The 13,292-nt window shown below is 44.4% G+C and overlaps 1 protein-coding gene across 1 annotated transcript in view; it reads right to left on the reverse strand.

The window, feature by feature from the left end:
- Positions 1 to 13,292, reverse strand: part of PLBD1 (phospholipase B domain containing 1) — a 68,167-nt gene that overhangs the window by 22,861 nt on the left and 32,014 nt on the right. The window contains 1 exon segment of the mRNA XM_029590348.1: positions 4,507 to 4,707. Within this exon segment, the coding sequence (XP_029446208.1) occupies positions 4,507 to 4,707 (201 nt within the window).

Consider the following 13,292-nt stretch of genomic DNA (forward strand, 5'->3'; position numbering starts at 1 on the left):
CATTGCGATTTTCAACTTATTCAACATAGCTATGTTGAATACGTTGAACCTAAATAAACACTTAAACCCCCCACCCTCCTGACCCCCCCAAGACTTACCAAAACTCCCTGGTGGTCCAGCGGGGAGTCAGGAAGCCATCCCTGTATTCCTTTGCGAGGAGCACGTGACGTGGCCAAAAGTTCCGGTAGGGTCCAACGGGGGTCCGGGAGCGGAGGTGCGGAGGAGCACGTGACGTCCGCGTCACGTGCTCCTCGCAAAGGAATACAGGGATGGCTTCCTGACTCCCCGCTGGACCACCAGGGAGTTTTGGTAAGTCTTGGGGGGGATTAAGGAGGGTGAGGGGTTTAAATTTTTATTTAGGGAACCGGTGAACATATGGACAGACCCTCAACTTATGGAATTCTCCATATGTCCATATTGAACGAAATCGACCCTCAACTTATCAACGCAAACCTTTTGTCTGCACATCCCTAGTATGTACACACACGCTAAAATCCCCACTATAACATGACTAGGGGTAGGTTGTATCGGTTAATCAAGTTTGCTGGTTATCTGAGAGCCCTCCTTTTTCTGTCATTTTCCCTCCTGTCTTTTGCAGGGAACAGGAGGGAAGGAGATGAGGAGAGTAGACAGAGCCCACAGCACAGCAGGGGAAAAAAAAAAAAAAAAAAAGCTACATTTGCACAATGCTCCTTCTCCTGACCTCTTCCCCCTCTGGGACATAATGCATCCTTATACCACTTAGATTTATAAATATACTCAGTATGTGACTTCTCTTTCAGCCTAATAACTCTTTTCAACAAATTCTCTGCCTACCAGTACTAGAAGAAAAGTTGTTTTTTTTGTTCTAACCTGTCTACTTCTAGGGATCGTAACTTTTAAATAGGTGTGCGGGCACAAGTTCGCACGTTCGTCAGCCCACACCCAGGGATGCAGCCATTTTATAACATTCGTACATATATGTGCAAAATATTATAAAACAGCCTGACCTCGCGCACACAATTTTAAGTGGACGGGTGCCTATGCGAGCAATGCCACTTCTGCTGGGTAAGCAGGGGGGAAGGGGGAAATTTTAAGAGACACGTACACCAATGCCATTAGCAGTTTTACTAGTTCATTCCTAGTTCGCCCAGGGGAGGAATAAGACTTCCAAATCCTCCCTTCTCTCCTGTTAGCACCAACCTTTAAAACCCTGGTCTATTTTATAACTTTCATGTCAACCATAGTAGAAGTAAAGTTATGCCGCAGGGCACTTTGCACGCACTTGTGCACGTATTTGTATGCTAATTTTAAAGTTAAAATCCAGGAACGCCCATGACCTGCCCCCCTTTTTTTTTTTTTTCAACTTTTCATTTGCGCGCTTGGCGGCAAGTACACACACATCCAGGCAACTTTTAAAATCTGCTCAACTCATGCCGGCCAAACTTGTGCAAGTATCTCCCGGTTTTGGCACTTGCCAGGCTTTTAAAATTCACCTTCAAGAGAAGATGGATACTGTAACTCAAGAGCCATCAATGTCCCGGAGAAAGGAGACTCTGGAATCAGGGGTCATGGGATAAATGTGAAAGTTGGCAGATTCATGAATAATCTAAAAAGGAACTATTTATTTACAGAGAGGGTGGTGGATGCATTGAACAACCTCCCAGTGGAGGTGGCGGAAACAAGGACAGTATCCGAATTAAAAAAAAATGGTAGAGATTGTAGAGTTGAGCAGTCGAGTGGATGGGCAAAAGAGATAGAAACATGATGGCAGAAACAGATCAAACAGCCTTTTATAAACTATAGATTCTCCCTTACCCAAGCAAAAAGCTCTTTATTGCAAGTAAACAAATAAAAGGGCAATGTAAACAATTAATATAATTCCCTCTCTCCTTAAAGTGGGAGACACCCTCCAAAAACAAGAAATTAAAATATATTCAAAAATTAAAGTAATTCAGCCACAGCTTATTCAACTTATCACAAAACAGTATGGGTATCAAAAAAGAAACCATACCCAGCTTACCTTTAAGGAACCAATTATAACAATGGTGTGGATATCACTGTAGGATATGGTGGGCTTTTATATCCTTTCCTACTAAATGCCAACAGAGGGATTTCCCAATCAGTCAGTCCTAAATATTTCCCTTTCTGTTTCAGTCCAAGATTTTTCATAATTAGTGTTGTAGTAATTTTTACTTTTTTTTTTTTTTAAACTGCAATGCCAGATAATAGTATGAACATTGAACATTTGAGCATGCTACCATTTAAGTGAACTGCAAACCCAAAATACCCCTTACTGTGAAGGTGCTTAACTGACCACTGAGTAGAGGAATCAGAGATTCAGGTAGGGGATTTGCATGGTAACAGCCCCCTGGACTACTGCTGGTAATTTTGCAGTGAAATATCACTAAAAAATTCAAAGGATACAGAACTATGACTGGGAAAGTGATTTATGAGAGAAATGTAATGGAAAACAGTCCTAGGAAGCAAACAGATTCTCACCCTGACTAACAAGGATATTTAGACACTTGGGTACCCAGTTCCCAGACAACAGAAGGATAGAGCCAGGCAGGATGGAGGGGCATGCACATGGTCTCCTTTCTGTGGACCTGCCTGGGTCTTGGCCTTTTGGCTGACAGAAGGTGACTTATTCAGGCTGGGTAACAGCAAATGACTGGCCATGAGTTTAGTGGAGCTAAAATCACTGAAAGGTGAAAGTGCAGAGGGCCTGAATCACTGAACACTAAACAGCCATGAGCCTAGTGGAGCTGTAAAATTCAAGCCAGGGGAAACTCTCCTATCAAGGGAAGAGATCAGAAGGACAGCAGCAAATCCAGAGATCAAGCGGTCCCCTCTTAAGCAAAGGGACCCCAGTGGCAGGCCCGGAGGTGGAGTTGGGTCCCCCAGGTGGGTGTGAACTCCAGCATTGGCACAGACCTTTCAGTGGCGTGGACCTCTCAGCCAAGTGGCAGGAGACTGTTTAGATACAACGGACCCCACAGGCCAACACTGCCCAGCAGCATCTTTCACATGGGTGAGACTTGAGGAAAAAAGATGGGGAGAATAATAATACTTATGTGGGAACATAAAAGAGGTCCCTTCTATTCTATATGGTGGTATATTGTGGGTTCCAACAACCTCAAATTGCCAAATATTAAATGTTCCTTCCTGAAAGGAGCCGACACCCCAGAGAGACTGTACCTGATTGGACTAAAAGCAACGATTCCTATTGGTGACCGGAAGAAGAAAATACACCCAGGATGCATGTCAGAACATTCTCATTGGACATCATGAAAAGCTTAAAAGCGGCATGCGCAGTGCTCTGCTTTGGAGTAGCAACTGAGAGAACGCCTTTGTAACCAGCCTGCTACTCCGTGGAACAAACTGCTTCCTCATTTCTTTGTTCCGCTTTTTCCTTTCTCTGTCTTTTCCATTAATAAAACTTGCTTTTTAGATCAATCAACTGACTGCGGCTGGATTTCTGAAACCTACATTTACAGAATATACTTGGCTAAAGTCATCCAAATAAAGATTGTTAAAGCTTCCAAGCTTTAACAAGATAGCTGGGTAACTCTGCAGGGGGAGAGAAAAGCAAGCAAGGCAGTCATGGCTGAATCTCTTCAATCAATCAAATATATATTTGCAAGATAAGCAGCAACATCCCTCCCCCTCCAATATCAAAACTAAAATATTATAGTGGACTTATTGGCTCCCCTCTGGTCCCCTTCTCCACACCCTGGAACCTCCCACCCCCACTCTGGATGCCTAAGAAGCTCTGAGTGGCAGTAATGCATTCTTCTTCCTCTTCCCACTCTATTTACCCAAGTGCCTGGAGCTTAGACAGCTCTGGCCCTTATGTATTCATTTCTTCATGTCAAGGCTTCACCATTGGCCCTTCACCGACAGCTGAATGGGCAGTACCCGTTCAGAGAGTCACACATCATCCTGTTTCCTCTGCCGTCTCCTGCTGCTGTTCGCCCATAAGATGGGCTATTTTGGTTCAGTTTTGTCATGTCGATCCTCTCATCCCACCACCACCACTCCAAGATCCACCCTCTTCCTTTGTTTAATACAGCAGCGAAGGCAAAAATCTTATGCTTGACATCAAATGTGACAGCAGCCAGGTTACAGCTGTTGCATTTAGGGGCCTAATTCACAAAGGCTTTTCTCCATTCTGTGTCTACTGGGAAAAGAGTTGATGAATCCGGCCCTTAATGTTGTGTGAACAGAACTATGCCTTCACTGGCTTATTAAAAAAAAAAAAAAAAAAAAATAATAATAATAATAATAATAATAAAAAGGGGGGAAGGGGCACTTGTGGTGTGCTCAGAGCCCTGGTCAACAGCCCTCAGCCATAAACTGCTGCTGAAATCAGGGTCAGAACCAGGTTGGCAGGTGATGGTCTAGATCACCCACACTAGTGTTTAAGGGATAAAAACAGGCTCTCACTAAGTTGGATCCCCCAACTGAGAAGAGAGAGAGACTGCCAGAACATTAGGTGCTTAAGTGAAAAAGCTGTCAGCTTACCAGAATTATACCTGGAGAATGTTAGTGCCCACGCTTTGCCACTGTCTGCCATCATATTGGCGATGCGGACTCTCTGCCAAGAGAAGAGGGCTTCAGGCCCTACATTTTTGAACAAAGTAACGTTGAAGATGGAGTTTGTCGTTTGCAACATTGTGAGACCACTGCCAAGGAGGTAAAAATCATCCAAGGATACCAAAAAGCCTAGATCAAACAAAAAAAACCCTAAATTAGATTACTATTCAGCATCCTTTCTATGCTGCAGCTACATTTAAGATGTACAGTAAGTGTATCTCATTCTTAACCTGCAACACTTTGTGTATTCTAGCACCAAGACCCATGCACCAAAAAATATTTATTAAATCATCTTTTCCTGAAAATATATTGCAATATTAAGTCTTCACATTTGTTTTTTTTCTTCCTGGTGACTACTTGGCATAAATCACCCTAGTTGTGGTTTGTAGACAACTGAAGTAAATCATGGCTTCCAAGCTGTCCAATGACTAGAAACTTTTTACAAGCAGGCAATATTTATTTATTTATTTTATTTAAACATTTTTATATACCGGCATTAGTTGTGGACATCATGCCAGTTTACATCAAAACTGGTAAAGTATGGAAGTTACATTTTAACAGGGAATTAGAAACTGGGAGGAGGGTAAATAATTAAATAGGATAGGTGAGAAATAACAGTAACATTAATATCAGACTGCTCTGCTCCACTTCCAGAAATACATACACTTTATAACTTGCCCTAACCTGTTATATTTGGCCAGGAGAAGAAGTAAAGGACCATACATTCAAAAGTACACATCCCGACCAGTATATCATGCTCTATAATCCTTGGAAAATTCAGTTCAATATTAAGACAAGTGGAAAAAGACAAGGAGGAATCAAAGCTACCAATGAGAAAATTGATAGTTCTCTTCAACAAAAACACAATTTCACTGTCAGGTCCCCCAGAGATCTCCCTGCAGAGGTACAAAAAATGGATGTGGTAGATTTGACAAACTTCTGCGGTCAGGTACAGGAAGAGGAAAGAACATTTTTGTATAATGCTGCCCCAAACTCCTCAGTCAATGTAAGCCACCAAAAAGCCCTAGCATTTATCTGAGAAATAACGCTTCAAGAGCTCATTAACTACATATGAACATTTTAGGAGACACTTCAACCTCTTGTATAACCTTAAAACTAAAAGAAACCCGTATCAATTCTTCCCCCAGAAAAATCTGGCAATGTCAGTAGGGTCCTGAACCATAATGGCACCAGATTAGCCTGAGATTCTGCTCATGACTAAAATCTAATTGGAGTATGTCCAGTGCCCCTTTCCATTAAGCGGGTGAATTGCCTTATTCACCTGCTTAATCTTTGCTACACTGTGCCATGAGGCGAGCAAATTCGGAAAGAGAACACCTCCCAATCAAGGTCAAGGTCCTTTAAGGGACCAGACAGATTCCCTGCACAACCTACATGAGCAACGCAGCACCACCACCACTTCCACGGGTTCAAGGGCCGAATGTTATCTACAACAAGACGACTGCCTTTGTCCCCATGCCTATGGCAATTGGAAAACAAAATCTATCTTTTTTGTTTCAACTCTTTTCCTCCTCTTTCACGACTGTGTTCCTGCTTCCATTTGTCCCAGCGCAGACCAAATGGAAATTGTCCCCCCCGAGTCCACAGGCAATTTTTTTACTTCCAGTCTTTGTGGCAAGTTTCAAAGAGAAAAGAAAAAAAAAATCTTGCTATGGCTATGAAGTGCCTGCTTTTTATGTGGGCAGATTTTCTACAGAAGAAGGTTCACAGAGAGGTGAGAAGGCTCTCGCGGCGCACTGCTTTCCTCCTCGCCCCTCTAAAACGCAGCTGAAAGCACATGAGCTCTTCCACAATGCGTGGGTTTTAGCAGCAGAAAGAGGGAGGCGGCGGCAACTTTCAGACTGCCAGTCAGTACAGATAAATTGCTATTTGCTTGGATCTGGAGCTTTGAAAGTTGTTCTCATTCTGACTATGATTTCCTCAATTCAGAATACAATAAGATAACCGAATCAAACTGAGATGGATGGAAGGGAACTTAGGTTACGGGCCAACCTCCTGTCCTGAAACAGGATGGAACAGTACTGCAGCTGTAACGCCTCTGGAGTCACCCAAAGGAATAGCTCCCAGCAAGACAAGGCCTGCAGCTCAGAAATCCAACACGCAGAACATATAGCCACCAGGAACACAGTCTTCAAAGCCAACAACCATAAGGAAAGGCTATGCAGTGGTTAGAATATAGGGCCCGCCAAAAAGTCCAGCACCAAATTAAGATTCCGCAATGGAACCAGTAACCTCAGGGAAGGCAGAAGGTGCTTCACTCCCTTCAAAAATTGGGCCACATCAGGATGAGACAAAGAAACACCATTCACTAGGCCTCTGAAATAGGCAAGAGCCACAACCTGCACCTTCAAGGAATTAAGGGCCAAGCCTTTATTCAATCCATCCTGCAAAAAATCTGGAATGAGAGGGATCTTAACTGAACAAGGCCTCAAAAACTCTCCAAACCCACACATAGGCCAAAGAAGTGGAGAACTTGTGAGTGCGGAGTAAAGTGGCAAACACCACAGAGGAATAACCATGCCTTAACGGGCAAGCCCTCTCAAGGGTCAAACCGTAAGACAGAACAGAGTTGGATCCTCATGAAAAACCATTCCATGCTGAAGCAGATCCATGTGCAGCGGAAGACGAAGGGGGGCCTCCACCAAGAATCATTGGAAATCCATATACCACGGAAACCTGAGTCTGTCTGGCGCAACCAGGAATACTAGCCCCCTGTGGCGTTCGATCTTGCGAATTATCCTGCCCAGCAAGTGCCACAAAGGAAAGGCATAAGGCAACCTAGTCTTCCAGCCAGATCTGTACAAAAAAGTGTCTATTCCCAGGGACCATGGATCTCTCCTGAGACTGTAGAAGTGAGGAACCTTTGCATTTCAAGAAGTCACCAGAAGGGCTAGCAACGAAAGGCCCCAGTGATCCACAATCAGCTGAAACACCTTGGCTGACAACCACTCTTCTGGGTCCAGACTCTCCCTGCTCTTATGTTGTCTTTTCCTGCAATGTGAGAGGCCGAGATCATCTGCAAATGACCTTCCACCCATTCCATCAGCTGGTCTATTTCCTGCGACACTTGCTGACTCTTGGCTCCTCTCTGGTGATTGATATAGGTCACCATCATCGCATTGTCAGAAATCATGTGAACCGCTTGATTCCGCAGCCTGTGGCTGAACTGCAAGCATGCCAGCCGTACTGCCTGGGCCTCCAGGTGATTGATGTTCCAGTGGGACTCTTAGGCATTCCAGCACCCCTGGGCTGTTAACTTCAGACAGACAGTGAGCCTCCCAACCGTGGAGACTCACATCTGTTGCGAGTACCAACCAGGCCGGAGAGGACAAGGGAACTCCCTTTCTCAGATGATCCTCCTGCAACCACCACTGGTGGCAAGAGCAGATTTCCATCAATAAGTGGAGCCAAACAGCATAATTCAGAGACTGTGGGTTCCAATGAGATAGCAGAGAACATTGAAGAGGATGCTTATGCACTCTTGCCCACAGCACCACTTCCAGGATAGCTGCCATCAAGTCGAGTACCTGTAGGTAGAACCACACCGTCAGGCATATGGTGTTCATCAACTGATGCACTTGAGACATCAATCTCTGGATCTGAACTTCCGGTAGGAAATCTGCATCCTGTCCCATGTCGAACCTGACCCCCAGATATTCCAACAACTGGGATGGTTGAAGAGTGCTCTTGGTTAGGTTCACCACTCAACCAAACTCCTGCAATAAGGAGGAGATCACCTTGTGTGACATGAGGAGGCTCTCTTCCTGAGACTTGGCTTGAATCAGCCAGGTCGTCCAAATACAGGTGCACCAGGATTCCTTCTTTTCTCAAGGCTGCTGCTGCCACCACCATAATCTTGGAAAATGTTCTGGGAGCAGTGGCTAGTCCAAAAGGCAGCACCCGAAACTGATAATAGTGCCCCAACACCACAAGCTTAGAAAGCACTGGTTTTCCAATCGGATGGGAATATGAAGGTAAGCCTCTTACAGATCCAAGGGAGGTCAGAAATTCCCCTGACTGCACTGCCATTATTACAGAGTGTAAGGTTTCCATTCAAAAATGAGTCACCTTCAAGTGACTGTTGACCCTCGAGATCCAAGATGGGATGAAAGGAGCCCTCCTTCTTGGGCACAACAAAATAAATGGAATATTACCCCATACTTTGAGATGTGGGCACAGGAACCACAGCCCTCACTTTGAGGAGCCGTTGAAGCATGAACTCCACTGCCTGCTTCTTCCGAGGGGACACCATGAACACATCCCAAGGAATTCTACGAAATTCCAGTGCATACCCTTCGTGTATCACCTCCAGGACCCACTAGTCAGATGTGATCTTGACCCACCTCCGATAAAAGAGAGACAACCCCCTATTTCCTGTACCGGAAGGTAGGTTGGCAAACCTTCATTGGGAAGCTCGGGAAGGTCCACTAACCGAGCCCACTCCTCTCTTTGGCTGCCAGAGACGAAAGGACTGAGACCTACCGAAAAGCCAAGTCCGCTGAAAGATCATCCCTCTGTAGGGTCAAAAATGCCTGGAACCACAGAATAGACTCCTCATGCCAAAAGAGGTACTGTAACTGTTTCCTATGCCTCAGTTGCCAGAGGATAAGAGACTCTCCCCACTTACTGGTCAGTTTCTCCAACTCACTCCCAAACAAGGAAAATAGAAAAAAACTGAAAGGTGCAGCTGCAAAGGTTAAAAGTGTTCAACAGGCTTGGACATTGTTTAAAAATACAATCCAAGAGGCGCAGTCCATATGTATTCCGCGCATTAAGAAAGGTGGAAGGAAGGCAAAACGATTACAGTCATGGTTAAAAGGTGAGGTAAAAGAGGCTATTTTAGCCAAAAAAACATCCTTCAAAAATTGGAAGAAGGATCCATCTGAAGAAAATAAGATAAAACATAAGCATTGTCAAGGTAAGTTGGCCATAGAGGCAAAAACACATAATAAAAACTTTTTTAAATATATCCAAAGCAAGAAACCTGTGAGGGAGTCAGTTGGACCATTAGATGACAGAGGGGTTAAAGGGGCTCTTAGGGAAGATAAGGCCATTGCAGAAAGACTAAATGAATTCTTTGTCTCCGTGTTTACCAATGAGGATGTTGGGGAGATACCAGTTCCAGAGATGGTTTTCAGGGGTGATGACTCAGACGAACTGAACGAAATCACTGTGAACCTGGAAGATGTAGTAGGCCAGATTGACAAACTAAAGAGTAGCAAATCACCTGGACCAGATGGTATGCATCCTAGGGTTCTGAAGGAACTCAAAAATGAAATTTCTGATCTATTAGTTAAAATTTGTAACCTATCATTAAAATCATCCATTGTACCTGAAGACTGGAGGGTGGCCAATGTAACCCCATTATTTAAAAAAGGCTCCAGGGGCGATCCGGGTAACTATAGACCAGTGAGCCTGACTTCAGTGCCGGGAAAATTATTGGAAACTATTCTCAAGATCAAAATCGTAGAGCATATAGAAAGACATGATTTAATGGGACACAGTCAACAAGGGAAGTCTTGCCTAACAAATCTGCTTCATTTTTTTGAAGGGGTTAATAAACATGTGGATAAAGGTGAACAGGTAGATGTAGTGTATTTGGATTTTCAGAAGGCGTTTGACAAAGTCCCTCATGAGAGGCTTCTACGAAAACTAAAAAGTCATGGGATAGGAGGCGATGTCCTTTCGTGGATTACAAACTGGTTAAAAGACAGGAAACAGAGAGTAGGATTAAATGGTCAATTTTCTCAGTGGAAAAGGGTAAACAGTGGAGTGCCTCAGGGATCTGTACTTGGACCGGTGCTTTTCAATATATATATATATATATATATATATATATATATATATATATATATATATATATATATATATATAAATGATCTGGAAAGGAATATGACGAGTGAGGTTATCAAATTTGCGGATGATACAAAATTATTCAGAGTAGTTAAATCACAAGCAGACTGTGATACATTACAGGAGGACCTTGCAAGACTGAAAGATTGGGCATCCAAATGGCAGATGAAATTTAATGTGGACAAGTGCAAGGTGTTGATTATAGGGAAAAATAACCCTTGCTGTAGTTACACGATGTTAGGTTCCATATTAGGAGCTACCACCCAGGAAAAAGATCTAGGCATCATGGTGGATAATACTTTAAAATCGTCGGCTCAGTGTGCTGCAGCAGTCAAAAAAGCAAACAGAATGTTAGGAATTATTAGGAAGGGAATGGTTAATAGAACGGAAAATGTCATAATGCCTCTGTATCGCTCCATGGTGAGACCGCACCTTGAATACTGTGTACAATTCTGGTCGCCGCATCTCAAAAAAGATATAGTTGCGATGGAGAAGGTACAGAGAAGGGCAACCAAAATGATAAAGGGGATGGAACAGCTCCCCTATGAGGAAAGGCTGAAGAGGTTAGGGCTGTTCAGCTTGGAGAAGAGATGGCTGAGGGGAGATATGATAGAGGTCTTTAAGATCATGAGAGGTCTTGAACGAGTAGATGTGACTCGGTTATTTACACTTTTGAATTTTAGAAGGACTAGGGGGCATTCCATGAAGTTAGCAAGTAGCACATTTAAGACTAATCGGAGAAAATTCTTTTTCACTCAACGCACAATAAAGCTCTGGAGTTTGTTGCCAGAGGAGGTGGTTAGTGCAGTTAGTGTAGCTGGGTTCAAAAAAGGTTTGGATAAGTTCTTGGAGGAGAAGTCCATTAATGGCTATTAATCAAGTTTACTTAGGGAATAGCCACTGCTATTAATTGTATCAGTAGCTTGGGTTCTTCTTAGTGTTTGGGTAATTGCCAGGTTCTTGTGACCTGGATTTGGCCTCTGTTGGAAACAGGATGCTGGGCCTGATGGACCCTTGGTCTGACCCAGCATGGCAATTTCTTATACTCTTATGTAAGCCTTTAAAAGGGCATCTTGGTAAGATTGGCTTTGGAAGCTGTGTTAGCTGACCAATTTCACAACCAGAGTTGATGCCTGGCCACTATCACTGAAGCCATTCCTCTGGCTAAGGTATGGACCAAAAATCACAGCCTGTGTCTGCTAAGAAGGCAGCAGCAGGCTCTATAACCGCTCTGGAATTCCCTCCAGATTCAACCACCTCCTGAGAGAGAAGCACTAGGGCACAACAGGAGGCAAACAGTAAATTCATTGCCACTGCCTAAAAGGCTTAAGAATAGCCTCAATCTTTTTATCATGTACATCCTTCAAGGCCATTCCTCCTTCTACAGGGATAGTCTAAGTGGATGATACTAGACACATACTAGAGCATCCACTTTGGGGAAAAAAAACAACCGCAAAACGCTTACTCACAGCTGATCCAGGAGATACAGGCCTTCCAGTGTCCAACCCCCTTTAAAATTTGCATCCCATTCTAGATCAGTCACTTCCTGGATGGCATCCATCACCAGGAAAAAACCAAGAGGCTTTGTATAAGGAAACCAAAATGGCATTCTTCCTCGGCTCTGACAAGGCATCTGAACCAGGAACACCCAGCTGTTTCAAAGGTCTGGGAAATTAGGGCCAGCAGTTCATCTCTATGAAAAGAACCACAACATGGTTTGATACGATTCCAGCCCTGGAGGAATTTCCTCATCTTCCAGTGAATCAGGGATCACCCTCATCAGTGCCATCCGGCTTCCTGTTGGTAACACCTGCAAGGAGCCGGCGAACCCCGGCACTTAAGCATAGGACTGGAAGAGGGAGGAGCCATCGGCTGAGAGTCCGACCAGACAGAAATGGGGGAAGCAGAGAACTGCACCTGAATAAAGGCTTGTAAGCCTTGAAAAACATTCCACCCAAGAAAAAGCAGCCGGGCCCAGACCAAGCCCAGAAGGAACTGGAGCTGGTCCCACAGAACTGCAAAGGAGCCAGTCAAGGGCAAACCAAGATCTGGTTTTCATCCCCCCCCCCCCCCCCCCCCCCCATCAAGGCAGTGACCAAACCATCATCAGAATGGGAAGAGCCAGGCTTAGAAAAATCCGAGGAAGACAACTCTTGAGTGTCTGAGCACCGCTGACACAGATTAGAAGCCAGGTCAGGCTGAGAAGCCCTAATATGACAGGAAACACGAATAGGAAGATGCTTAGGCTTCTTGCTTACCGGTGCTATCACTGCAGTAACGTCAGAATGGCTCACGCTCAAAAATGACATGCGCCCAAAAAAATAAGCGCCTAGAAGAAAGCATGGCAAGGCGCATGCACAAACTGTGTGCCAAATTAAGCGCATAAAAAAAAGTCTGTGCGTGTAAAAAGCACACCCATAAACTGAGAGCACAATGCATGCACAGAGTCGACACACTGCGCATACAGACAGACTATAAAGGGTAGCAGAACACACACAAAAGGGCGTGAAAAATGGCCGCCGTGACCTACCCAACAGCTTACAAGGAAAATAGCCTAAGTGCAGGGCGTAGCCCACCAGGGGATACTCAACCTGCCAGGCTGCCCAGTTCCCCAACAGGAGCAGGAACAACCGTTGGCACAGCATGCCAAGAACAGAGACTGGAGGAAGTCCTGAAATTCCTCTAACAGTCTCCGATTCAGGTAAAACTTTGTTTTTTTGTTTTGTTTTTTTTAAAACCTTACCTGATCTCAGCGTTTACAGCAGAGTACAGAGACAGTCTTTGGCTGCGGGGAGGGGGGGGGGGGGGAGGAAACTGCTGTCACCACCGCACTTGGCCTC

Source organism: Rhinatrema bivittatum, chromosome 2 (genome assembly GCF_901001135.1).
Source record: "Rhinatrema bivittatum chromosome 2, aRhiBiv1.1, whole genome shotgun sequence".
NCBI lineage: Eukaryota > Metazoa > Chordata > Amphibia > Gymnophiona > Rhinatrematidae > Rhinatrema > Rhinatrema bivittatum.